The 27,962-nt window shown below is 48.7% G+C and overlaps 1 protein-coding gene across 2 annotated transcripts; it reads right to left on the bottom strand.

The window, feature by feature from the left end:
• On the bottom strand, positions 1-27,962 carry ACAN (aggrecan). 2 transcript variants are annotated; one of them, XM_075714019.1, is made up of 19 exons: positions 27,893-27,962; positions 26,974-27,345; positions 25,483-25,657; positions 24,808-24,935; positions 23,900-24,193; positions 21,644-22,156; positions 20,974-21,148; positions 20,407-20,534; positions 19,992-20,285; positions 19,635-19,829; positions 18,276-18,946; positions 16,823-18,062; positions 15,296-16,648; positions 6,368-6,481; positions 3,500-3,658; positions 2,920-3,002; positions 2,433-2,577; positions 1,467-1,649; positions 1-89 (listed from the first exon to the last, which is right to left on the bottom strand). In XM_075714019.1, the coding sequence occupies exons 1-19, from the start codon at positions 27,960-27,962 to the stop codon at positions 1-3; spliced, it is 6,381 nt and encodes a 2,126-aa protein (XP_075570134.1). The 2 variants fall into 2 exon arrangements, with proteins under 2 accessions (XP_075570134.1, XP_075570135.1); XM_075714020.1 differs by lacking the exon at positions 6,368-6,481.

Below are 27,962 nucleotides of genomic sequence, written 5' to 3'. Positions count from 1 at the left end.
CTAATGGGTGGGTCTGTGCACAGCTCTGCCGCTCGGTCTCGACCGGCTCCTGGGGCTCCTCTTGTATAGCCTGCGCTGGTAGTTGGAGGCTGCGGAAGAGGGAGGAGAAGAAAAGGCACCTTGTTAGCAGCAGCCAGGACAGAGACACTGCTTGTCCCGCGCTGGCCGCCCTGGCCCCTGGCTCCCTGGAAAAATACGGGGCAGCCGCAGGCAGTGCTGCCCGGTGGGCAGCTGTGCGTGCCCGGCGCCAGCCCGCTTGCCCACGCACAATCGGCCCTTCTCTCGCCCCCGCAGCCGGGCTTTGCTTGTCCCATCCCTTCCCCGTGCCTGGCCAGGAGGGCTATCGGCGTGGGCATGGGGACCGCTTCCTTGTCTCCCCCGCTGCCCTGCCAGTCCCGCCCCGATCCCCTGGGACAGCGAGGGAACTCTCCATCAGCGGTGGGATGTGCTCAGGGCACAGGAGGGGAAACGGCCCCGTCTGGCTGGCAGGGACAAAGTTTCTGCCTGATCTTTGCTGCCAGTCTCCCTCGAAGCTGGCACCGCTCTGGTGCGATAATTGCAGGAGGGTTTTGGTGGAAGCAGCAAAAGCTGATTGGGAACAGTGTAGGCCTTTTGGTGGCTGATGGTCTGCGCTGGGAGCAGCCTGCAGCCTTCCAGGTCTGTGGCAGAGCCAAGGGAGTCAGTGGCTTGCTCCACACCACCCGGCCGCCCTCGGACACCTCCTCCATCCCTCCGCCTTCCATCTCCTCCCTGGGGCGGAGGTTTGTCCCTTACGCCCGTATCAACTTTCCCTGACTGTGGGACTGTTACTTTAGCTGGAATTGCCCAGCTGGACCGGAACCTGGCAAGGAGGCCACCGGACAGATGTGATTTGGCTGAGGCCAATGAAATTATTGGGAAACTGCAAGCGAGCAGGGATGGGGCAGGGGCGTAGGCAGGCCCGGGCGTGGGCTGGGACGCCAGTGGGAGAGGGCTGGCTGCCATCAGCTGGAGGCCTGACAGGAGAAGGGTGAGGCGCCCAGCCCTGTCCCTTGGCTTAGCTCTGCTGCAGGGCTCCTGTCCGCTCCCAGGGCAGGGGGATGCCGGGGAGGTCTCGGCAGGGAGCACAGTTCTCCCCTCCTATTCTCTCTGCTGATGCAGGTGGTCCCAAAACTCCCCCTTTTTCTTTCCTTTCTTTAAGTAGCCTGGGCCCTTGGTAAGCTCCTTGTTGCCCTTTCCTGGCTCCAGGAATTGCCTGGGCCGCCCCTCCAGCCAGCCCCCGTGGTCCACACCTGCCCAGAAGATGCCAGCTCCCATGGCCCCACCACAGGGGAGCTTTCGACAAGTCAAGGGGACCATGATGTCCCCTTCTGCCTGGCTCGGAGCTAACCTGCACCCTAAGGCGATGCTCCCCTCATTCCCAGCTCCTTCTCCCAGCTGCAGGGATGCATCAGCCCTATCCCAAAGGTGAGGGGGGCGAGACGTACGGTTTATGCAAGATATCCGTGGCTCCTCCCACTGCCCGTTGGGCTGGCACCGAATCGTGGGCACGTGGCGCTGGATGTAGCCTTGGTTGCACTGGTACCGCACCATGGAGTTTATTTCGTAGCGGTCCTTCTTCCGACCAAAGGTCCTGGCGTTCTCCACCATGGGGGGGTCCCCACAGGCCACTGCAGGAGATGGGCAGAGACATGGAGAGCTTGAGGAGTGCTGCCTGGCTGAGCGAGCAGCTCACACCCAGGCAGCTCCTGCCTGCCTGGTGCAGGCTGGGCACGCACAGCCTCGTCACTCTGCTTCTTCTGCACCCCATCCCGTGGGGTCTCCAAGTGCTGGAGAGAAGCGGTGTGCAGCGGCTGCTTGAAAGGTGGTCACTTCTGGGGTGGAAAGAGGCAGCTGTGTCCACAGCCATCTTTGCACAGCCCTGACATGCAATGGAAGTGATGCCCTCCCCTGTTATTCCCGCCTTGGAATAACATCTCTGATCTAGAAGGTGTCTGGGTCCCAGGTGGACAGGTGCCATCACCTGAGCCTGATGGACTTTTTTTGCCATGATGTCCACAGCAGGATCGTTGCTTTGTTTGGGGGGGGGACGACAGACAGAGGCAATACAAAAAAGGGACAGTTGATGAAAAAGTTCATAAAACCTTAAATCATTTTGAGATTGCCTCTGTCCACAAAATTTAGGGGCAGGAGAATATGGAAATTCTGTGACGGGCCTTGAAATTAAGCAGCAGTCTGCCTCAGGGCTCCATTCCTGCCTCACAGAGAGGCAGTGAGAGCTGGGCATCACAACAGCCACTCATGTCCATGGGAGGGCATGGGGCTGGTGTGCAGGAGCGATGCTGCAGCAAGGGTACTGCTCTGCCTGGGGACATGAAACCCTGGCCCTGGCTCCAGCCCCACAGCCACTGCCTATGCCCCCAAACCTTGCCGGCACGGCACAGGGTGCTGACCTGTTCCTTTCTTGCAGGTGAAAGGGAGGTGATAGTTGCAGGGAACATCATTCCATTCGCCTTGTTCGTGCCAGATCATCACAACGCAGTCCTCACCCGCGGCAAAGAAGTTATCAGGTTGGTTGGGCCGCCAGTTCTCAAATTGCTGCCGAGAGAGGAAAGCCCTTCACCTAAGACTGAGCCCTCTCTTCTACTCCCTCCTTCATCCCTGCTGCTGCCTCCCCGTACATCTCACCAGCAGAGACCATGGGTTGCTGGCACTGCTACTACAGTGGTTATTTCTACCGCGATGGTGCCCAGGAGCTTAGCTGACCAGCCTTAGTAGAGGTTTGGAAAAACCATGAGCTCTACAAAGTTTAGGGCTGCCTCTACTCAATGCCCAACCCAAGCACTCAGCACGTAACTCATGGGGCTCTTCCAACCAAAGGGGAACCTCTTCCTTCCACCGAAAGCCAGTGCCTGCCTGTGCCCCAGGCTGCAGGCTCACCAGAGAGTGCCCGTCGGACCAACGGAAGTCATTCTCCACAGCTCTGTCGCTGAGGCCGATCCACTGGTAGTCCTGCGCATGGCCTGGAAGAGCCGGAGGGGGAGAGAAGAGTGGGTCATGGTTCCCCTACACCTTGCTGGAAGCATTTCTTTGCCACCTCAGTTGTCTCTGGCCCTGGAGCCTTTGGGTCATTTGGCTCCTTCCCAGTCACTAGCTCCTGATGTCCTTTTTCCCCTGCATCATGTTTGTCCATCTCCCTCCCCACTCAGTGCCATGAGCATGGATCCACTCACACTGGGATGGGTCACTGTGCTTGTTGCAGCAAGTGAACATCTTGTGAACAAGCCACATCAGCAACGTGGTAAGAGTGAAGATCTGTCCTAGCTGAGAAAGGGCCCTCTTCTGTCTCATGGCTGGACAGTTCTTCCTCTCCCATGCAAGGGTGAGGCCTCATTAGGAAATATCTGAGCACCAGTGGGGGAAATTGTGGTTTTTTACGTCATTTTGGGTAAATCTGCCCATAGACTCAGAGTCCAATGGATGGACCCCTGCCCAGTCTCAGGCTGTCCTCAGTACTCACTGTTCACAAATTCTTGCTCCTCTGGGGTGATGATACTGCTCAGGTGGGCTTGATGTTGTCGGCATTTGGCCTCTGCATCCGTCCAGGTCTCCCTCTCTTCAAAGTGCCTGTAGCAGTGGCCTTGGAACTTGGTCCAGCCTTCCTCACAGTTTTCCAGGTCTGAAACACACAAAGGAGGGGTGAAAAGGAGTTGGTGCACGGGTCTGTAAGCCTTCCAACTCACCTCTTAGCAGCTCATGCTCTCATGGCATGGAAGAACACATGGTTGCCTGACACCGTTGCCTGTGGGAAATCCCAGGGAAAATGATCAGAATGCATCCAAGACACACGCAGAGAGGGGAGCCTGTGTTGAAGGCCCTGTGTTTGCAGAAACGTGACCAGTGCTGCTAGAAAGCTTGAGTGATACAAACTTATTCCAGAGCATGTAATGTTCCTGGACTCTGTTTTTGAGGAACTGACCAAGTAAGAACACCTCTCTTCCCACTTGTGCTGGCCTGCAGAGTTTCCTTGCTTTGGAAAGAAACTCCAAAACCTGAATCCAGATGCCCAGAATCAACACGCATGTGTTGAAAAGGAAAGAGGGGAGGAGAGTCCACGTTCAGGTGGTCGGATCACTTGGTGTGGTTCTGGGGCTCTGGAGGAGAAGCAAGCCTATAGAGGCGGGAGAAAAGAGATGGGGGCAGAAACTTACCGTGGTGGAGAGAGAAAACTAAACCTCAAGGGAAAAACTTGGAAGCTGCTAGAAAAGCACAAAAATTTCTCAACTTTTCAGAACATCTTTTACCATCTGAGAAACACTGAATAATTGAACCCATTAATTAAAAGAAATGAAATCACAGATGGGAGGAGCAGAGGTGAATGGAGAAACTACCAGAAAAGGCCTTCAGTAGCTCCCATGCAATCCAACACCACACATGTGCTCCATGTGACCAAAGGAAACAGAAAATGAAACGTATTTAACCTCAGCCTTTCAGATGCCTGATCTACCACCCGTTCTCAGGCGCTTGCTTCTCTTGGAGTGGAGGGCTTTCATGAGTCTCTTGGAGTGGAGGGCTTTCATGCCTCTCTCCCTTTCCAGTAAGGTTTTCTGTACTCAGTTTCTTTCTTCTGTTAAACTTGGTAGGTCAAAGCACTTGTCACCTTCAATCACACTAATTCCTCCTAATCCACCCTTCTGGTGTTCTTCCAGCTGGAGATTGCAGATGCTTCATAGATGTTGGAAGGGTTGCTAGCTGAGGCATTAAAAACGTTTTCTGTCTTCTTCAACAGATCAAATGGATTATCTGGAAGTAGCTGAAGCTCTAAGGATTCTTGGGCTTTGCAGGCAGATTGCTTGTACAAGGTGACATGCTCTGTCTTTTTGAGATTTAAGATGTTTTTCCAGCAGCTTGAACACCACCCCTTGTCATCACAGTCTGAGATAGGACAGCACATGGCACAGAACCTCAGTAGAACATTTCCTAAGAGAAAGGCCACTCTTTCCTACATAGCTGTTACTTATGGGGAAATATGACAGCAATTGCCTTGGAAAAGAATGACTAAAAGCTTGTTCCCTAGTAGGGTCATTTTCGTGGTGACAAGGACTGGCTGTGTGCACAGATGGCAGAGCTCACCTAAGGTGTCCTGCTGCTCTTGGAGACCAGCAGATGTTATAGAAAGGAAAGTTTCCTCATAGTAATAATGAAGATTTACACTCACCACTGAATTTGGGCACTAGCTTCCTCTTGCATTTCCCAGGCTCTGGCCCCCAGGCATCATGAGCCCATAAATCATAGAAGAGAGGAAATTAAGTCTAGCTTGGACCAAACAAGATTGTAAGCAGCCTCAGGGTAGAAAGTCTCTTGTTCTATTACAGGGATCTTCAACAAGACGTAGGAGGGATGGGTAAACCAGGGTCTCATTAGGTTGCATTAGGAAAGTGATGTTAAGACAGATGGCCCAATGATGCTGAGCCTTCTTTTTATGGTCTGCTCCATATGTTCATATTGGAAGCAGAAAGAGAGATGCAGAGAAAGGGAAGCAGAAAATCCAATATACAATATTGTTACTTGTGCCAAGGTGAAGAAGACACTGCAACCTTATTCCTCGTTTGTTTGAGCAAGGCAGGAGAGCTCCCACACAGCTAAGCTGACAAAAGTTTGGACTTTCATCAACTTTAAGAAAAAAAAAATCCTTTTTTTCTTTCCTTGTAGAAACAAAAAGAAGTATTAGTGCAGGTCATAGTACCTAATTTTGATGGAAAAATAGGTCACTTCATGTTTTTTCAAAGATATAGATTCCCTGCTGATTTTGCCACAGGAAGCCACGTTGAAGAGATGACAAAAATGTCGTGCTGTGTCAAATTGGTGGAGATTCCTGGAGTGAATGAGGCTTCTCTCAGCTGCATCTTCACAGAGAGAAACACAATCATTTTTCATGGCTCAGCTGAAGCATCCTTCCATGAAATTCCAGTCTAGCAGAGAAAGTTTGCCTGAGGTGAAGATGTACTCAGATGTTTCCCTACTGCTACAGATGAACAGAAAGACCCTTGACCCAAAGGGACAGCGGCTTCTGTGATCAACACCATTACAATCTGTACGGCGCTTCACTAGAGAAACTTAACAAAAATGAGAAAGATGAAGAAGACACCAGAAGCTCCTTCTTAGGAATCTTAGAGGACATGGTGCTGTGATGAACAAAGTAATCAAAATACATAAGCAAAAGTCTCAAAGCTTTTCCCTAGTGTATTTTAAGCTGCTGTTAGATGTTAGCTTACTGAGATGAAGGCAGGACTGATCGGAGCACTTGTGATCAGCTTTTTTGGGGGGTAGGGTGTGAATCAAGTAGTGCAGCAGTTAGTAAGATTAGCTGAAGCCAGGTAGGCCGTACCGATCTCACACAGGTCCCCTCCGTAGCTGGGAAGGCATAAGCATTTGAAAGAGTCGATGCCATCAACGCAGGTAGCTCCATTCAGACAGGGGCTTGAGTGGCACTCATCAGTGTCTGCAAGAAATCAAGGGCTTCCATTAGGGCTCTGGGCAGACAACTCCACCAACAGGAGAAGTTGTTTCCTTGCTTGTTTAGGAGGGAATATCAGTTGTTTTGGGGGAACCTGGAGTTGCTAGGGGTTTATTTTAAAAGATACTGCCACTGCTGCTGCTGGAAGAAGGAAGGCAAAAGACCCAACCCACCCTACAAGGAAGACATTGGTTTTCTGTCACTTGATGGTTGAACACCACTCTGAAGATATCCGTACAAGCTCAGCAAGATGTATCCAGTACACAGCACCCAGTGTCTTTGACAGCTGTGGTAACTCTTCCTTGTCCACTGTCTCTGCCTGATGGATCAAACATGCAAACTGGTGTCTCTGTCTCCACCTGCTATGGGTCTATGAGGAAGAATGTGGAATTCTTATAAGTAACAGAAACATCCTGAAATAGATCTCTAGCTCCTAACTGGTCTTCCTGGGGCCAGTGCTCGCTACTACTTTCTTCCTAACTATAATTCAGATGAAGTCTTGAGTCAAGAAATTTCTTCTCAGTGAAGATGAAGAATGTGTGGAGAAGAAAAGAAGTGGGTTCAAAGACGGTTCAGAGACACTCAACTTCTTCCCTTTGAGGATCTTAGGCCTAGCTATGGGTGCCTCTTCCTTGGTGAAGAATATTGGAGTGCAGTCCCATTTTCTCCAGATCTGTCCCCACTATGGTCTCTCTTGCTTGTGATGGGGCTGGAAGGGACAGTGGGGATTCTATGATTCTATGATGAAGTAGTATGTCTTTTCCAGCTGTGGATTCCCTTAGTTTCCCACCTAGAACAGCCCTTAAGATTCTTTCTGTTTTTCTGGAGGTGAAAAGAGAAGTTGGTATGGGAAGAGTTTGGCCCTCAACTCTCCAGTGCTTCTCAACTTGCTAATTAGCACAAGCCTGGGTAGCACTTCCATCCCCTGTCATCTTGGGGCAGAAGGAAGGAAGCATAGATGCTCTGAAGAAGGCCATGGGTAGCCAGTTTATATCTCTATATAGTAAAATCTAGCCTGTGCTGGAAATAAAAGCTCTTCTCCCAGTATCTCTCCAGACTGAGCCTTGATCCTACTTATTGAGCTTTGGAATCAGAAGAAAAATCATTCAGAATGGAAAGACTTCAGAGACGTTCAACTCAAGAAACAAGGAAGAAGACTAAGGAAGAAAGTAGGAACACATCCATGCAGGTTAGGTTAAATGATGACTGGTTAGATCCTCATGCGAGTTGCTTCTCTCTTTCATGCTCGGAACAAATGTAAGGCTTTAAAAGTGCTGACTAACATTCCATGCTCTTCTTATGGATGAGAGGGGTTAGTGAGGAAATATTCAAAGATGATAAACATGCTGGCTATGGAAATACCAGAGAAGAGCAGCAATTCCTCAAGGTCTGTGCTTGGGGGGTCTTCTGATTGGGGTATATTCTGTTGGACACTATCTCCCTGCAGAACCATGAACAGCTGCTCAGTGTCCCCAGACACATGAGAGCAGACGTATGTTTTACTCCGTGTGGCTGTCTAGTCACTCAGTGGCCAATGTCTGATATGTCAACTAAAAGTTGACATGTTCTGTAACATGCCTAAGTGATGGAAAAAATTCTTCCTGACCTTGGATGGTAAATTGGTTCATGCTTTGGAGCATGAAGGTTGTAATCTTTATTATAGGCTGTATTACTGCCAGCAATGCAATTATTCCTCAGATGGCTGATGAACCTCTTACACCGGTTTTGCAGTTAGTTCTTCACTGATAGAAGGAATTTTTTTTTCTCTAAATTGCCCTTCTAAATACTTGTGAATGCTTTCTGGATTTCTTTGTTCACTGCAACATGAAGAGAATTGGAGAACCTATTTCCATGATACTGATAAATACTTTCTGGAACAAAATGGGGGTCATGGGCCTAGCAGAAGTGAAGAGTTGAACTTGGCTGGCTGTTGCTTATTAGTCACTCTTGGGCTTCCTAGAAGATAGGGACCATAAAGGAAAATGAAGTATCCTGAGAGATGATTACAACTCTAGAGGCCCCTTGGGCTTCCCAACAGCAGTGGCAGCAGAAGTTCATGTTGATTCCAGTGGGCTCCAGCTGAACAAGTAAGGAAAGGCTCTCCTTTGTCCGTTAGGCTCCATGAAGTGAAAAGCATGCTGCAGAAGTGGGAACAAAGCACATACGAGAGCTAAAGCAGAACGTTTAGCAGGGAGTAACGAGTCTTCAGCCATCTTCAGCCATGTGGACTAAAACTTGACACATCCAAGATCTCTTCTGAGCTGCAGAAGACCCACTGTGAGTTGTCGTCCCTGGTCTTGGAGGAGGAGAAGGCACACATGTGCAAATTCATTGCCACAAATTTCCAGCTGGGAAATAAAACTGGAACAGAATTTCCTTTTACAGATGTTGTATATAATATGATTGCACATATTATATATGCTGTAAAAACAAATCTCTGCATATAATGTATTTGTTATATATGTCTTCATACATATACATATATATTTTTATATGATACACAGAGAAAGGGCATGTACTTGTTGGTAGTATTGGAAAAACAGAAAACAAATACAAGTGAGACACAGACGTTTGGTTTTTTTTTTTTTTTTTTCCCAGAAGTGTGCTGCAAATGGCTGGAGAGAAGATGTTTTAAGCACATGATGATCATAAATACCAAAATGCCCCTTCAGCCCATTGGGCTGTTGGGGCAGTGGCCCTATCTCCATCTGGATGTAGAATCACCTCACCAAGCTGATACCAGGAAACTCAAACATACCAGCCAGGATGGAAGAAGTGTTGCTGGTTCTGATCCTCCTGGAAAATCTAGGTCTTGGAGGTCTTTTTGAAAAGTAAGTTCTAAATGGTAAAATTGGCAGAGATGTTGTCTCTGGAAACCCTGGCAAGCTGGTTTGTGGGTGTTTCTAGGATATTGCATCAGAGCCATAGGATTTACAGGAGGTGAGAACGCCAGTAAAAAAAAAAAATCCCATCTATCATGCAATGCTTGGCTTCATAACCTTTTATATACCATAAATATGTCCATTCCACAGAGTTTAGAGCTAGATGAGGTTAGTAAATCACTGAAAAGCCTGGGGCATGCTAGGTGTGCTGGCTCTGCTCAGCAGGAAGCGAGCCCGAACTTCCACAGCACCAGCTGCCAGATACCTTGACATCCAAGGATCATTTGCTTGGGTGAACAGTCATTGAAAAAGTCAGTTCTGCTTTGAGATGCAGCTCAAGTGCTTATCAACCAACAAGAAGACAAGACTACTGCTATTATTACCCAGCGCTAACAAAGGACAAGCGATGCGGCATGGGATGCAGAACAGAGGCAGCCCTTGCTTTCAAGAGCTTCAGCTCTGAAAGGGAGACGGGGAGAAAATGCCTTGCAGTGCCAAGAAGAGGAAGCCCATTTAGAACATATTATTGACTCGCTTCTTGAGGATAATGCAAAATTAGCAGCTCTTTAGAAGACCATTCATACTGCAGTTGATATCACCCAGAATTTGCCAAAGATATTTTGAATCTATTGTCACAACAGTTGCTATTTTTTGCTACTAACAGGACCCAAGGTCTAACTTCTAGATTTTTTTTTAAATAAAACAATTAAAACAAAATATCCAATGCAACCAGGCTCTTGCATCTGGAAGATGTAAACTGTTGGCTGGAGAAAGCAAGAGGAGTTACACAGCTACAACACAAACTTTGAATTTGTTTCACCATTTTCTTCCTAAGATTTCTTTTACATTGCCAGATACATACTATATTTAGTCAGAACTATTTTTTTTTGGTGCAGCTAAACACAACATAAGTATTCTCCCAATGCTTTAAAAAACAATTCGCTGTACTAGATCATGGAAACTGGAAAGAGAAATCCTTTAGAAATGAAAGAGAAATAGATTGGTCCTGGTATTGCTCAGAAGGCAAATAGCATGCAAAAGTGAACACGCAGTGTCAGTGGTGAGAAGGAAATGCTTTTAAAATCCTTCATCCCAAGCTAAGAAGACAATACTAGAAACAGTGCTAACACTTTTTAAAACAATACAGTCTGTGCATTTCTCTCAATGGCAGCCGGTATGGAAGATGAACAAGAATACCCATTAAACAAGGTCAGCTTTGTGCTTAAAACATCTACTAAGGAGAAGCAGCCTGTGAACAGAGAGGATGCTGTCACCCAAACCCTGAACAAGTATAGTTTTCCTGAAGCTGTGAGTAACTGGTTTAGAAATATACCCTAGGATTTAAACTCCTGTTTTTGTTCTGCAGAGAGGAAAAGGTAAGACAGAAAGGGAAGGCATTTTCAGGATGTCCAACAGTCCCTGTTGTGCCCCTCACCCTTTCTTTATAGTCCAAACAGGGACTCAGAGACCAGCTGGATAATTATCTTCTAGAAACTGAGGGAAAAAAAAAATCCACGTACAAATTAAATTTGCTTTTCAGAGACTCCTGGGAAGTTTGAACTGCTGATCTGATAGCTCAAACAGTGAAGAAAAACATTGGAGCAATTGTAGGGTGACTCCTACAAGGAAAGAATAGGAGTCGGGGAAAACAGTTCTCTCACATTCTAAGTAAAATGCTAGCATTGAAGATCACATAGCCAGCTAGTGACTTACAATGAGCAATTAAGTCATTAAAATAATTAACTACAATAATTAAACCAAAGTTGCAGCAGAAGGAGCAGATATTGCTACAGCCTTAAAAAGCTATATTCATCTAGAGAACTGCAAGTTTCCAGGAGAACCTGTTGATCTGCTGGGACCTTCAATTTGTCCAACACTCTCATGGAAGGAGAGCTCAGGAAATTTGGACATCTCTGCCTCCAAAATATTATGTGTAGAAGTAAACTGACATGTATATAACACTAGTCCAGGACTGTAGGTTGCCTCTTCAGAGAAAGGTGGAGACTTCAAATCATCTGGTCAGCAACAAATGGTCTGTGCTTTTGCTTGCCTCTCAGCCAGGACTGGTACCTCCATCTCCTTCTTGAGAGCATGCTCTTCATTCCACATTAGGTGAAACATTATGAATCAGGTGAATGTTTTCTAGACTTTTTTCTTCTGGGCTGATCTCTGGACCAACACAACTGTATCCATTGGACTTCCAGAGCATGAAGAATGAGGAAAGCCCATCAAGACCTTTCCTCTTTTGGATTCTAACCTTCAGCTGTGTTGGGGTCATAGGCAGCAGACTTCAGAAACTCATTTCACCAGAGACAAGCACACATAAATAGCTGCTGTATCAGCACATTTCTTTTTTCCCCCAATCTGAGTGAAATTTTTAAGTCACTGACTGGTCAGAGTGCTCCAAACCACAGCCTTTCACTGAAGTGCCAGCACGCTTTTTTTTCAGCTAATAATTATTTGTCTTCAGATGTTACCAGAAGCAAAAAGACCCACTGAGTTGGCAAAACTCTGGATGAAGAAGCCAAGCCTATGGACAATTCTTCAAGCTTGCGGGGTTCCTGTCCTCACAGAGGAATCAAACTGCTGACTAAAGACATGTGTAGCCTTCAATTTGGTTAAATACTAAAAAATACTGGCACTCCAAGTGTTAATCTTCGGTCATCTTGTGCTTCTGGCTCTGGCTTTTAGATAGAAGTAGAGGCTACAGCAGAACAGAAAAACATCATTCCTCTTAAATCATCCCACCAAAAAGACTGCTGGATCTAACTGGAACTCTTCAATGACAGGACAAGAGGGCAACAGCTACATGCCTCCCTGCTCCTCACTCTAAGCTCCTTCTGTAAGCTGAACTAGCTTCACCCGTGCTTTAATGTTAGTCAAAATTAATTGCACTTAGTGGGCATCCATTACATCCTACAAACTCTGAGCACAGCACAAGGAACAGGTATTAGAACTGATCTTTTTGCAAGAGCTAAATTTCAAGACTGGGAAGTTTCAGGTAAAAAGGCAGCCACAACATGGGAAATAGCATTTTAGGTTCCAGCCTATGGTTCTTCCTTGTAGACTTTCCATGTTCACAATCCCCAGAGCACTGTAAAGAGTAATGACCCAAAAAAGGAAATCTGTGATTATTTTTCTTCTTTTGTCATCACTTTGCTCTAATTCTCTGGAAGAAGTTTGCCTTGTTGCAGGGGCCTTGCAAGTTCATGGTCAATACACTTTCTTGCCACCTGGATGAGCTTCCTTCAGACCCTGACCAGGACTGCATTTAACCCTATAGGGACACTGTAGTAAAGAAGCTTACCAATAAAAAGAGAACTTTTACCCTAGAATATCTTCCCTGGTGGGAGCACCAGCTATACACATGTACTCAAGCCCATCTCTAGTTTATAAAGAGTCTACAATAAAACTTCATGCAGTCGTCACTTACTTCTCCCTGTCACCTGCTAAGAAACCCCAGCTGCTACATCGTCATCTCTGTGACTTGCAAATACACAACATGTTCCAATTTCAGAACATTTTTCAAGATTCTTCACACATGAGCTGCCGAACACATGGTTTTCTTTCAAAATACTTCACAAGAATGTTGGCTAACAAGCTCTCTGAAAAATCTGGCAATCGCCTTGTGGGTAATTTATAAAAAGAAAAAGCAGTGAAATAAAACCGTACTTTGGGGCCAATGTTTTTTAAAACTTTTTTTTTTATTATTTTTTAACTGAGCCTCACTGGCTAGTTTCCTTCCTTCCCCTCAACCCTGCCTTTGCTGGCTTGTTTTTGTCTCCAGGCATGGATGTGGCAGCAGGCATGGCCGAAAAGCAGAGCCCATTAGGTGTGCAAGGAAGGCTTTTGGGTGCGTAACTCCTGCAGCACCCTGCCAAGCCCCGGATGCCGTGCCAGGCTGGACCAGTGCTGTGGGAACGACTCCGCTGACTTGCCTTCACCCACTCCTGCAGCAACTGCTGTGCAGCTGCTCAGCAGAGACAGACAGGACCTCAAATGTGTTATGAGCAGGACTGAACAAAGGTTTGTGATTGCCTGTTTTCTCAGAGGGAGAGAAGTGATGCAGAGGGAAATGCAGTGACTCATTCGAAACACTTCGGGGATGGAAATGATGGTAGAAACCAGGCTGAGCTTCACAAAGCCCTGCACTTACAGACCCTTACTGAGCCCAGAGCTACCTATGCTGGATGGTGTAAATTAACCAAAAAGAAGCAGTTCAGGAGGTAATGTGGGAAGGGGGTGGAATTAATACTTTTGCTAGAAGGAACTGAGCAAATCTCTTTGCACATACATTTTGTACCATACTTAAGCAACACGTCCTACATGAACACGTGGCCCATTGAGAACTGAGCATATGTAGGACCTTCATACAATAGCACAAGCATTGATGGTTTTGAAATGGGGCCTGTCCCCAGGAGCCAGCAAAGTGAAACCAAGCCATGGCCAGGGATGTCGTGGAACATTCTGTGTTACTGGGACTGGGCTCCTCCCTTGGCCAAGAAGCAGCCACCAGCAAGCACAACAACATCCCATCTCATTTTCTTCTCATTGCAGTATCCTAATGCCTCCACAGCACATGAGCACTGCTTGGGGGATGCTCGTCAGAAAGCTGGCAGAGTGTTTTCACCATAAATGGTTACTCAGATTTAAATATTGTATCTGTTTATACTTGCCAGCAAGGGGTTCTACCAAAGACAGAACACTAAAACACCAAAAAAGGGGCAGGGTGGGAGGAAAGGCATTTATCAGCACAGCTGACAAAACGTAGCGATGCTCTGAGCATCATCTCACACATTTAGCCCATTCTAGCTGCGGAGAGCAGTGTAAGACAGACAGAGACCACAGGGCACCCACGCTCTGTGCCAAAGGGACTGGAGCGGTTTGCTTGATGCAAATATTGCCCTCAGCACAGATGGTGCTGGGAGCAGAGATTTTTGTCCCCAGGTGGCTTGCTTTGCCTCTTACCCCTCGGCTCTGCAAAGCTGCTGATGGCCAGCCTCCCACTCCAGAGCAAGTGCTATGAAACACTTGGGGATACAAGCAGCAAGTCAACACATCACAGATAAACAAAACAGGACAGAGACTTGCAGCCCATCTTATCCAGCTTCTCAGCTGCATCCACTAGCCAGGGTGGAAGTCTCTGGTGGGTGGAGCTGTCTCTGCTCTTGTTTCCGCGTGAGAAGAAAAAAATTGTTTTTTTTCTCTAGATTATAGCAATGGCTAAGGGCAATTTCAGAGGGGGCGTGAATGCCCTAGTGCCCTCCCCAGCCATGTCACACTCAGGTGCCTGGTCCCAGCGGCTCTCAATGACCTGTCACAGAATACCCTTTTCCGAGCCCCCACCTCTGGCAGCACAGAGGGGAGAGCTCACCTAGGTCCCAGCCATCACTCAGGTACCCCTGGGGGCACAAGCAGATGATACCCCCATCATGTTCCTGGCAGGTGCCAGCTCCACCAGGCTGCTGCTCATCACAGCTGGGTTGCAGCCACGTCCACCAGGAACAGCAATTCAGAGGAGTGAACGATGCCTACTGCTATGGTGCAGTGGGGGAAGGCCAGATATGCATCTCCTGGTGCTTCCCTTGAACTGATCCTCTGCTGCTCTTCCCAGGGGCATGTAATTGCCATGGGCGGGCAGGAGGGAGGTCCAGGATGCTTCTGGGGATGTGCTTACGCTGGCTGAATGATTGTATTACCTGCCCAAACACAGACTATCATTTAAGACAGAAGCTATTGAACACGACCTGTGGAAAACCCCACATGTTTATGGCTTCTCACCACAGTAATATTTTGCTCTAGCCTGCTTCTGTGTTAATGTTCACTGCTGTAGAAGCAGGAAAATGTGACAGCTTGCCTCCTCCCTCCCTTCTCCTCCATAGTGCTTTCCCTTCCATACAAGAAGAAGACACGGTACCTTCTGTAGTGGGTCCTAATGCATCTATTGCTTCTTGTGAGACTTGAGGCAGGGAAGCAGTAGCGGTGGCCAGCAGATGGGGGTTGTCTAGAACAACAGCTGTCTCTGTCTCCTGTCTTGACACCATGGGAGGGGAGGGCTCTATTTCGAGCTGAGGCTCTTCAGGGTTCCTGAAGCCCTGTGTTGGTTCAACATCTGGAGTACTGGTACTAATTACGATGTCTGGGACAGAGGTTTCCCCTGAAATGCCTGCGATTGAGTGTTTCACAGTTCCAAATGTTACGTCAGGAATTTCCTTCTCCTCTGGAGCACCAGAGGGCTCACCACTGACCAAAGATGTGGCAGCTGTTTCGACGTTAGCAGCAGGCAACACAGATGCTTCTCCACTGGTTTCATGGACTGTGGATGTTTCTATGCTAATCTCAGGAAATGCAGATGTTTCACCCCGGGCTTCTTGACTGGTGGATGTTTCTATTCTGATTTCAGGAATTGCAGAGGTTTCCCCACTTACTTCTTGAACTGTGGATGTTTCTATGCTAATTTCTGGATAGGCAGATGTTTCACCCCTGGCTTCTTGACCTGGTGGTGTTCCTATGCTAATCTCAGGGAATGCTGATGTTTCCCCACTGATTTCATGGACTGTAGAAGTTTCTATGCTAATCTCAGGAAAGGCAGATGTTTCACCCCTGGCTTCTTGATTTGTGGATGTTTCTATTCTAATCTCAGGGAATGCAGATGTTTCCCCACTGACTTCGTGGACTGTTGAAGTTTCTATGCTGATTTCAGGAAAGGCAGATGCTTCCCCACTGATTTCATGGACTGTAGAAGTATCTATGCTAATTTCAGGATAGGCAGATGTTTCACCCCGGGCTTCTTGACTTGTGGATGTTTCTATTCTAATTTCAGGAAATGCAGAACTTTCCCCACTAATTTCATGGACTGTTGAAGTTTCTATGCTAATTTCAGGAAAAGCAGATGTTTCTCCACTGATTTCATGGACTGTTGACGTTTCTATGCTGATTTCAGGGAAGGCAGATGTTTCTCCACTGGTTTCGTGGACTGTGGATGTTTCTATGCTAATTTCAGGATAGCCAGATGTTTCACCCCTGGCCTCCTGACTTGTGAATGTTTCTATTCTAATTTCAGGAAATGCAGACGTTTCCCCACTGATGTCTGGAATGGTGGATGTTTCTATTCTAATTTCAGGAAAAGCAGATGTTTCCCCACTGATTTCTTGTATTGTGGATGTTTCTGTGCTACTTTCAGGAAACGCAGAGGTTTCCCCACTTACTTCTTGGACTGTGGATGTTTCTGTGCTACTTTCAGGAAATGCAGAGGTTTCCCCACTTACTTCTTGAACTGCAGATGTTTCTATGCTAATTTCAGGATAGCCAGATGTTTCACCCCTGGCTTCTTGACTTGTGGACGTTTCTATGGTAATTTCAGGAAATGCAGATGTTTCTCCACTGATTTCTTGAATTGTTGATGTTTCTATGCTAAATTCAGGAAATGCAGATGTCTCCCCACTGATTTCATGAATTGTGGATGTTTCTACACTAGTTTCAGGAAATGCAGATGTTTCCCCACTGATTTCATGAATTGTGGATGTTTCTATACTAGTTTCAGGAAATGCAGATATTTCACCACTGCTTTCATAAGCTGTTGATGTTTCTATACCACTCTCTGGCAATGCAGATGTTTCCCCACTTAGTTCACCAGATGAAGAGGCCTCACCACTTGGCCCAAAACCGTAGGGAAATGTGACAGCTGTTTCCCCACCCAGTTCTTGTGATACTGTTGGTCTTGTCACAACTTCTACTAAATCTGAAGTGACTAAAGTGACTTCTGGAAGCCCTGAGACCTCCCCACTAATATCAGTCACTGCTGAAGATTGTCCACTTAGATCTGTGGCTCCAGAAACGTCTCCACTGATGTACGGGATCCCAGATGGCTCTCCACTGAAGTCTCCTGTCCCTGAAGGAAACCCACTAGTCTTCACAGCTCCAGACCCTTCTCCAGATAGTCCTCTGTCTCCAGAAGGAAATCCACTGATTTCTATCATCCCGGATGGCCCTTCTCCCACCTCTTGTGCAACTGATGTCTGTGTTACAACTTCCACCAAAGTGGTATCCACAAGAGAGACTGTGGGAAAGCCAGAGGTGAGTCCACTTTCCTCTCCAGAGACTAGGCCACTGGTGATGTCAACTCCAGAGACTTCTCCACTGCTGTCAATCACTCCACTTGGGTGTCCGCTCATCTCGAGCACTCCAGAAACACTCCCACCAAAGTCGACATGCCCAGAAGGCTCACCACTGATGTCGAAACTCCCAGATACCATGCCTGATGAGTCTTCACCTCCTGAAGCCAATCCACTGATTTCCAAAATCTCTTTTGCTTCTGCTTCTGTAATTGAGGGAGTTGTTGTCACTTCCTCCAAACTGGCATCTACAAAGGTAATGCCCGAGGCCTCACCGCTTCCATCGATACCAGAAATAAGGCCACTTAGGTCCACCAGGCCACTGACCTCATGTGTTCCAGATGGTTCTCCACTGACGTCCAGTCCTGAGGGCAACCCGCTGAGCTCAGGCCCTCCGGAGGGCTCCCCGCTGAGCTCGGGCACCCCAGAAGGCTCTCCGCTGAGCTCAGGCTCTCCGGAGGGCTCCCCGCTGGGCTCGGGCACCCCAGAAGGCTCCCCGCTGAGCTCAGGCTCTCCGGAGGGCTCCCCGCTGGGCTCGGGCACTCCAGAAGGCTCCCCGCTGAGCTCAGGCTCTCCGGAGGGCTCCCCGCTGAGCTCGGTCACTCCAGAAGGCTCCCCGCTGAGCTCAGGCTCTCCGGAGGGCTCTCTGCTGAGCTCGGGCACCCCAGAAGGCTCCCCGCTGAGCTCAGGCTCTCTGGAGGGCTCCCCGCTGAGCTCGGGCACTCCAGAAGGCTCCCCGCTGAGCTCAGGCTGTCCAGAGGGTTCCCCGCTGAGCTCGGGCACTCCTGAGGGAAACCCTTGGGATCCACTGGTGTTCCACTCAGTGGATGGGAACCCTGACAGATCTCCTTCACCGCTGACTCCGATGGATCCTTTTCCCTCCTCTCGCCGTTCTGGCACTGTTGTGACAACTTCCACCAATGTGGTATCCACAAGAGAGACGGTAGGAAAACCAGAGGCAAGTCCACTTTCCTCTCCAGATGACACACCACTGACTAGCTCAGTGCCAGAGATTTCTTCGCTCAATCCAGAAGGCAGCCCACTGCTTTCCACTCCAGATGGCATCCCACTAATTTCTGGTGTCCTTGAAGTAGACACTGATACATCTTCCTCTGCAGAAGGTAAGCCACTGATATCAACAATGCCAGATGGCACCCCACTCAGGTCCCCTGAGGGTAGCCCACTTTCTCCAGGTAGAAAGCCACTGGTATGCAGGTCTACCGATGGTAATCCACTTTCTCTGATCCCTGAGTGTTCTCCACTAAGTTCAAAAACTCCAGAAGTTGGTTCTCCACTTGTGTCTGGGACTCCAGATATCCACCCCGATGCTGAAGATTCACCACTGACTTGATGTTCTTCAGACTCAGTCACCTCCCCTGACACTTCGCTGATGGAAGCATCGGTACTTGTTTCCTCTGGTATTACAGTAGGTGGAGGAAAAGCAGATGGACTCACTGGAAAAGAAAGGGCAAACAAAGAGAGAGAGGAAAATTATTTACTAAATTGTTTTAAAGAAGCTATTAACAATTTCCTGGTTGACTTTTCCTCCAAACTGATACCTTTGGGATAAAAGCATGAAGTTCTTGCAGAAATCATTTAGCCCCTTCAAATTTATTAATGAACATTATACCTTAAACAACTGTAAATTATATATCTCTGGGAACCTTACAGAATATAGACAATGTCAACAGTGACACCAGTTCCTAGGTCCCAAAATCAAGCTACTGCTTCCTCTGAGATAACATGTGGAAGAGAAAAAGTTTGGTGCTGCTCTGACCACACTGCAGCTCTGTCCTCCCTGGAAGGCATGGTCTGAGATCTGCTTCTAGCCTGCCTTCCCCCTCCCAGATACACAGCAACATATTTTGTAAAGTGCTCTGGCAATGTTGTGTGTGCTTGTCTGCAGCATGGCAGGACAGCTGGTCATGTAGTTCAGTCCTAGACAAAAGTTCAATAATATACATGTGTAGCGCCTCCTGAGGTATCTGTGTGCACAGCCTCAGACTTTGCTAATATGGTGATAATTGTCTAGACTTACAGGGAGTCTCCTTCATCAAAGACACTATCCATTTATTTCGGGTGTGTCCCAACCCTACAACACCAGCCAAGTACAACCCAGCAGATGGGGAAGCTCTGACCCACCTGAGAGTAGTGACATGTCGGTTGGAAAGACCTCTGTCCCCCAGGCTGTCTGATTCTCAGGTTGAGTCGCAAACTCCGTCTCCACGGTTGCCTCCTCCCCGGAGGGTACCCCCTCCACTCCAGGGATAACTTGGGTTGCCAGCACATCTTCTTCAAAGAACGAGGTGACCCCCTCCTCCTCTGCAGGTGGCAGAGCTGGAACAAAAAGGTATTGGAGGGAGTTTCCAAAAATTCACAGTCCAAGATGCCGGTGAAGTGCTTCCCCCAAACTGGCACCCCTATGTGCCCAACCTCCCTTGTGAAATCCCTTTGCCCGAGGAGACCGGTCTACATGCCCTACAAGGGGTGGGAGGGTACCTCTGAAACAGAAGGCATGATGCCGGGACAGCGGGTCGGGAAAGCCCGTCTGGTTGTAGTGCTGGTAGACAGTTCTCACGCCAGGCGCATCCCCCCCGCAGGCGGGACGGGGGGTCACGATGGGATAGCGGAGGCTGCCATCGGCTAACCAGCCAGCATAGCATCTGTCCAGGCCCTGCTTCCAGGCAGCGTGGAGTTGGCCAACAGAGGCCAGTGTGGCATTTTGGCTCTCACAGTACTGCTGAGCTTCTGGGAAGGTGAACTGCTCTGGCTGGGTTGCAAAGAACACCTCACCTGAGGGATGGGAGAGAAAGCAGGTGTGAGTCCCTGCATCCCACCAACGCACATGCAGACGTGGAGATGTGAAGCATGTATTTGCTCCACAACCATGCCCAGAGGAAGGGGGAAAACATACCCTTGAGCCTGTCGATGTAGCAGTACACGTCGTAGGTCTCTGAGGCTGGGCGCATGCCATATGACCGCACACCTGGAGAGCTCGCTTTGTCTCCTACACAGTTACTTCGGGGATTCACAATGGGATACCTACCAAAAGAAGAAGAGAAGTGGAAACCCAAGGTCATCTGTATGTACCCTGGACTGAAGAACCTCGGTGTACTTGGGAGCAGGACATGAACACTTCACCATTAGAGGCGCTCAAAGCGCCCAGAGTGACTTGGAAACAAGTTTAATCTGCACTTACAGCTTGGGGCAATGACTACAAACTTTCCTCCACTCTTCCTGTATGTCAGCACACTGTGGAGCTCAGTGCTGCAGGATGTATGCACAGGTTAGGAAAGAGGTAGGACAGGTTGAGAAAAACAGGTCTATTGGACACTAGATATCGTGGCCTGGAGACAACCTTAGGTCAGGAAAGCTTTAGATGCTGATGAGCAGAGCAGCAGGACAGACCAGAGTAAAGCCTCAATTTCATGGCTAAATAGTAATTTTGGGAGGCGTCTTCCCCAAGTCAATATAGTTTTACCTGACTGTCTGGTCCCGCAGCCAGCCAGCATCGCACTGGTCAAAGCCAGCCTCATAGGCAGCCTGGAGCTGTTCTGGAGTGGCAATAACTGCATTGTTCTCCAGGCAGGCCTTCTGGGCTTGGACGAAGGAGAAGGCGTATCTGCTGGTGGCAGCACGGTAGTGAAACACCACACCTGGGGGAAGAGAAGTCGTGGTGAGACAGCAGATACAGGACCTCCCCTCCACCAAGATGCATGACCAGAAAGGGTCTTCCCAACAACAGTGCAAGGACCAGTGCCTGTGAAACCCACTTTGATGGAGAAGACTCATTCATTGAGCTTTGTTACCATTGAGGGTGATGTTCTGGGGATCTCATTAGCTCTCCTCTAGGATCTTAGTACCTTGACTTTCACCTTCCCTGGAGCCAGATGCACATGGGATTGCAGGGTGACCATGGCAGCTAAGCCCTTTTGAGCACGATAGCTGCACATGTGGCCCACAGCCTCCTCCTCACCTTTCCTGTCCTACTGTAATGGAGGCAATCAGCCTGTCCCTGACCCCCAACAGGCCTGCACACCTCCAGGGAGTTGGGTGCCCACTGTGATGGCAGAAGCTCAGACTGTTTTCAGCTGAATGGTTACCTCTAGGAGAAACTGATCTTCAGGCTTCATGGAGTCCTGGTGACTTACCCGTGGGGGAGATGGGCTGCTCAGGGAGGAGATCAACACCAGGGGCTGCTGTCACTCGCACGAGCTGATCTTCCACTGTGAACGTCGAGGCAGACTCTAGTCCTGGTGTGGCAGTCACCCCCAGGGCCTCTTCCACTGAGGTCACCTCTACTGTTTCAGTGGTGATGGCAGTGCCTAAGGCTATGGTGGTGACCTCTTCAGGTACAGCCCACACCTCTGTGACATCCCCCCTGGTCATGTTCTCCTCCTCTGGGGCAGCTGTCTCTACTGTGACACTGGTGGGGAAGAGATCGGGCAGGACAGAGAAGCCCTCATACAGCTCAGTGGCAGTGGGTGTGATCTCAATGGGCTCCAGGGTGGCGATGCTGCCACGGGCCTCCTCCTCTGTGGCGTTGCGTGGCAGAGGTAGCTCCACTTCGGTCTGGGTGACAGTCTGGACAGTGAAGGCACTGCCTAGCTCGCCTCCCGTCTCGTCGATGAACTGCCCTGGGACAAGAGTCTCAACGTCGTCCCCTACACCAGGAGACAAAGCAACAGTCACAGAGGACATGGTCAGTCTAGCAAGGTGTACTGTGCTTGTGCTGCCTCCAAGAAGAAGCTGGGTGTTTGCTGGCTCTGAGAGGAGCAGGGAAATCATGACGGTCTGGTAAAATAAATGGTTTTGCTTCCTCCTCAGTGGCTCCCTACAACACCCCAACACGGAGGGTACCGCAGCTGGCAAATCAAGAGAGGTCTTCCTCTGCTCTCCTCCCAGCACTCCTTCCCGGGAACACCTTGCCCATATCCAAGTCTGCACTGACCTCTAGTGCCTGCTGCAAGGAATTTAAGGTGGCCGGAGGGAAGTAGGGTTGCTTGGATAACCTCCACAGCAGGTCTGAGCCGTGGGAGAAAGACAACTGGATCCTCACACTCAGTGAGTGAAGTCTCACCAGGATCACTACCTCCTTCTGCTCTGCCCAGGCGACAACTTAAAAGCTCATCACATATAAGCGTGCTCATCACCAGGACAGACAAGGCCACGTGCTGTACCAAATACATTCAAATAACTGCTATCTTTCCCCTCCCAAAACGCTTTCCTGCTCATGTCACATCCCTTGGGTGTAGGAGAACGTGCTTTACATGCCACTGAGCAGGTCAGCCTACAGCAAGGATGGTGGTTTAAAGAGCAGCATAAAACATAACTGGGCAGGTGAGGGAGGGATGGGAGATCTTGGATATGCAGCAACACAGGTCTTGGCTGGGGAGGGAGAGATAATGAGACACTGTCAGCCCTTTCCCCTAATACTGCTTTCTTTGCTCTATTTATTTTCAATTCCATTTTCCTGCTAGCTCATTTTAGCCAGTACCTCTAAGACCTCAAAGGATTCAGAGAATTAGATAGAGATGCTCAGACAAGCACTGGCTGCACTCAGCAGTTTCAAATGCGTACCCTGAGATAACCAGACGGCTGTGGCTTGGTGGACCAGCCTTTAGCTTGGCCATGTAGCTGGATAACTCCAAGGGGCCTGGGAGGTTTTACAAGGCCTCCTGACACACTGATCATGCATGCATCCAGGCACAATAGGTCTGTATCAAAGGAGTTTCAAAACATATTTTAAAATATTGTTATTATTTTTTAAAAAATGGCAATCCTATTTGAATGTTAGCCTCTGGTTTCCCTGAATAGACCATATACCACTGTGCTTTGCCCCCTTCTTGCTGCAGGGAGAAGAGTACAATTAGAAGAAAGGGGGAGTAGCTGGGATGCTCTCCACCTCTTAGGTGCAATTTTGCCCCATTTCTGATTGCTGGAGACTGCTGCAGTCTCTGATTTATCCCAGTATGTAGACTCAGGCATGTATCTGTACATCACAGCACTATACACATGTTCAGGATCAGATCTGTTCTCTTTTTCCTTCTTTTCCATCTTCAGCATTCAAAGTCTTGTACATGAAGCACCTGAGCTCTGCTCCATGTCTCCTGGAGAGCTACCAAGCTGGAAGGTGTGGGGGGACTGAAGAGAAGAGGGCTGCATTACACCCACCTCCTCAGACCCCTCCCATACAGGGCAGGCATCTGTGCTCTTTCTGGACTCTGCTTCCTACCTGAACAGGAATGGGGGACTAAGTCCTTTGTCAAACCTGCTTTCCCCCTGGCTTTTTTTTTAAAAAAAAAAAAAAAAAAAAAAAGAAGAAAGAGGTTAGCTCTGGCCTGGGAGCTTCTGCTTGCTGATGTGTAGAGACATATTGCTTATTCCCACAGCCCTGATGCACTCACCACTATAGCAGATGGCATCGTAGCGAGAGTGGGGGTGAGGGTACCCCGTCTGGTTGATGTACAGGTACACTGTCCGCACGCCCACCAGGTTTCCTCCGCAGTTGGGCCGTGCTCTGGAAATGGGGTAGCGGACACTGCGATCGGCCAGCCAGCCTGCGCTGCACATGTCCATGCCGTCCTTCCAGGCCAAGTACAGCTCTCCTGTGGTGGCCAAACGGGCTCCCAAACTGCGGCATTTGTCGAAAGCTTCTTGGAAGGTGAACTTCTCAGGGGCGGTGGCATAGAAGACTTTACCTGCAATCACACCATCCATTAGCACAAGAATTAGCTGTAGAATTTAATCCCGATTCCCTTTCTTTCCTCTTCCCATTCCTGAGAGTCTGGATAAGAAGGAAAGTCCTATGTATTAAAGCTGAACTGCAACCCCATGTTGGTGACTGTCTGTAGAGACCAGAAGAAAGGGAGTCTTACAGACTGAATACAGACTGGAGCAAAACATACCAAACTAGCTGGAGCCACAGGGCAAGGGGAAGATGAAGGACAGTTTCAGTTCTGTTGTGCTGAATATTTCAATGGATCCCTGTCATAAGCATGGGTGATGACCTGCTCATGGCCTCTGAATGTCACACCCTCAAATGGATGACTAGAGACATGTAGGATGGCATGGACTCTGGTGGACGTTAGATGGACTCCACCCTTTGTACTGCATTAGTCATTTGACATTAAAATTGTCCAAGGTCTAACAAAGAGACTGTAGAGAACATCTGGCCTTGCTGGGGTATGCGCTTTTTCCATCTTTAACCTGTCTTGCCTCTAGGCCCTTTGCCTCTGTTTACTGTTGTCTGGTCCAGGCATGATCAGAGCGTTGGCTGCTTCTGCATCTAGTAACAATAAAAGCCCCAAGTCACCTTGCATTTGCTCTGCATAGCAGTAAACATCGTAGGTTTCATCTGGCTCACGGACACCATAGGTCCTCACTCCTGGAAATTCATCCTTGTCGCCATAGCAGCGCTCCCGGGGCCAGTGGATGGGGTACCTGAGGGAGAGAGGGAGCGTAAGGAGGTGGGCAGCAGGACCCCGGCAGCCGCAACAAGGCTGGGAGGGAGCTGCGGAGCACTGCGCAGTGTGATGATTTATGGCTTTTCCTGGGTTATGGGGAAGGGGAAGGATAATCTGCTGTCCTGCCTTCTCTCTGATGGTGCTGAGACAGCAGGCCCTGGGAACACTGGCCAAAGTCATCAGGCCAAGGTGCCTCCCCAGTGGGGGATGCATGGCTTGGTACGGTTGAGCCACGCTTGTGCATTTTGGCATAGCATCTGTTCTGTTCAGGGAGGATGAAGGATCAGGATTAAGCCATTGTCCACTTGGCTGTCACCACCAGCTGAGGACAGTGGTCACTCTGCATTCCTACTATAGATTCTCTCCTGGCAGAGAATGCCTTGCAATCCACCACCTCCCTCTGCACACCAGCAATTAAAACAGCTGCAACAGTTTCTCAACTGTTTTCAGCCAGTGGCTTCATTACAGAAGCCCTTTCCTAATGACCCTGCTGTGGCTTCCCTTTCCCCTCCACCATTCATTACCTGACAGTCTGATCAGCCAGCCAGCCAGCATCACACTGCTCGTACCCATCCTCGTAGGCAGCTTGCAGCTGCTCGGGAGTAGCAATGACAGCACTGTTCTGGATACAGGCCTGCTTTGCTTTCTCGAAGTTCAAGGTGTACCTTGTGGAGATTGCTCTGTAGTGGAATACGATGCCTGCAAAGCACAATAGCCATCACTCACACATCTGCTAAAGAGCAACCATCCCCTTTCCTTCCAAAGAAGCTAAGGTTTCAAAGAACAGATACTACGTGTCAACTAGAAACTATGAACTATTTCTGCTGACTATCTGTACTTGAGCATCTCAAGCCAAGGGTGAATTGCTGGGCTTCTTTCACAGGACCTTGCAGAGCACATCGGTGACCTAGGACAGCAACTGCTCTCCCATGGTGCTGTAGCAAAGTCATGGTGTGTTAAAAGCCGGTACTTGAATAACAGTGTGGACAGTGGGAGGAAAACCATCACCCAGAACACAGAGCTATATCACTGTCAGAAGGACTCAATACTTTCCTGATACAGCTCTGTGCAGTGTTTTAAATGCATGGTTCAGAAATTAGCCACTGAGGCAGAGCAGGGACCGTACCGCTGTGCAGGTTTGAAAGCTGCCACTTCCCAATGTCCTGCTCAGGACCAAGGGTTCAGAGTGTCAATCACTGTACAAACACCCAGGAAACAATAAGAAGAGGCAAATATACTTAAAATCTCCAGATCTGCTGCTGCAAACATATCTAAGTCATATTTTTTTTGATGAACAGGGATCTTTATAAAGGAGGGCTATCAGTACACTCTGGTCTGGCACGAGCAGGCTTTAACTCAAGTGGAAAATTCACCAGGAGGTAGAGAGGGGGCTCCCAGCCTCCTCTGTCAGATGTGTACTCCAGTGCATGTGAGCAGCAGAGACCTGCTGGTTAACTGTTGTAGTGGAAGCTGTCTCCCTGTCCTACACTGAAAGAAAAAAACAAGATAAGGATTGTAGGAAACTTTTGTTATTTTATCCACCTATTACTAGGATGAGCTTTGCAAGATGATGGGGAAAGTTTTTCCAGAACAGACCAATTCTCCACCTGAGGGCATCCCATCTCCTAAAATGTTTGGAAGAAATAAAAGGTCTTATGATGGCCCTGTTCCAGCTTCTCTCCTTTGAGCAATAGCCCAGCATATCCAGTACCACCTCTTGCCAAGGATGTCGTCTTGCTGTCTCTGCAACTCACCTTCTGCCAGAAGAGTCATTTTATTGCCATATATTCTGCCATGAGTCATTTTATTGGTTTGTTTAGTCTGGTCCTAGCCTGCTAAAATAAATGCTTGGCCCATGGCTTCTGCTCACCTGCCCATGGCCTTATCTGTGACCTGACCGAAAGGGTTTACGCCTGTGAGGAGAGCAGTGCCTCCTCTGATCATATATTTTTCCTCCCTTCTCCCCAGGCCAGGCAGGAAGATCTTGAGGGGAAAGAGCAAGGGCAGGATCTCACCTTTCACTAGGACCTCTATTGTGTCTTGTCTGTCCTCAATCCCATACATCACTTCACAGCGATAAATCCCAGTGTGGTTGGATCTCAGTGCCTTGATTTCCAAGGTGGCATCAGTGGGGATGGCGGGGTAGTTGGGCAAAGAGATTGCCTCCCTGTACTCGGTGTTGAGCCGGATTTTCCCACCGGTGGCCACTAGCAAGACAACTTCAGTCCCATTTGAGAGTTTGCTCCATTTGATCCGTGGGGTCAGCAGAGCACTGGTGTCCTGTTCCTCTGGGATGTTGAAGTAACAGGGGATGTTCAGGGAGCTTCCCAGGACAACACGCAGGGGAGACTGCTCAGGTATCTTCACTTCCAGGCCATCACTACTGTCTGCCAATTCCCAGATAAAGCAATGGTTACATCAATGACACATTTAGTCCAAAACATCCAGTGCTTCCATATGCTCCAATGCCTATATCTGCTTTGTAAACCTGTACCCACATATTCAGACATACCCTTTTTGGTCTAGTCTGCTGAAAATAACTTGCAAAAGGGAAGTTACAATCATTTTGCGCCATGGTTACTTTTGGGATTTGGACCAGTGCTGGATGTGGGAATGAAGGCACTGGAGGGCTCTACTGCAGTGTAGCTGCTGCCCATGGTATGAGATCATACCTGATAGGGTTTAAGAAAGGGGAATGCTGCAGTTCCCTTGGTTTCCCCATAAAACTGCCTTTGCCTGGAGCTATCTCCCTGGCTCCCCAAGCACAAGAACAGTGACAGGCTATGGCACAGCAGCCATCCAAAAAGAAGAGCCCTGTGGGTACACAGAGCAGATCTTGGGTACACTTATTTCTGGCAGCTGCCCACGCTTGGGGGTGGGACCAGAGTGCAGCACATCGCCCAGCCCCACTTTTCCACATGCCGGGGCACGTACCTGAGAGCTCCACAGAGACGGCTGTGGTGATGACTCGCAAACACACAAACACTAATAGTAAAGTGGTCAT

Source organism: Pelecanus crispus, chromosome 7, assembly GCF_030463565.1.
Source record: "Pelecanus crispus isolate bPelCri1 chromosome 7, bPelCri1.pri, whole genome shotgun sequence".
In the NCBI taxonomy this organism is placed as follows: Eukaryota; Metazoa; Chordata; class Aves; order Pelecaniformes; family Pelecanidae; genus Pelecanus; species Pelecanus crispus.
The sequence above is the reverse complement of the archived record's forward strand: the minus strand, read 5'-3'. Positions and strand labels throughout refer to the sequence as shown.

Excerpts from the sequence above, each read along its gene's own strand:
- ACAN (XM_075714019.1), bottom strand. The coding sequence starts at position 27,962 with ATGACCACTTTACTATTAGTGTTTGTGTGTTTGCGAGTCATCACCACA. Across the intron at positions 24,936-25,482 it reads CTGGCTGATCAGACTGTCAG|GTACCCCATCCACTGGCCCC; the intron begins GTAATGAATGGT and ends TCTCTCCCTCAG. Across the intron at positions 18,947-19,634 it reads CGACATGTCACTACTCTCAG|TGAGTCCATCTGCTTTTCCT; the intron begins GTGGGTCAGAGC and ends TTTCTTTTCCAG.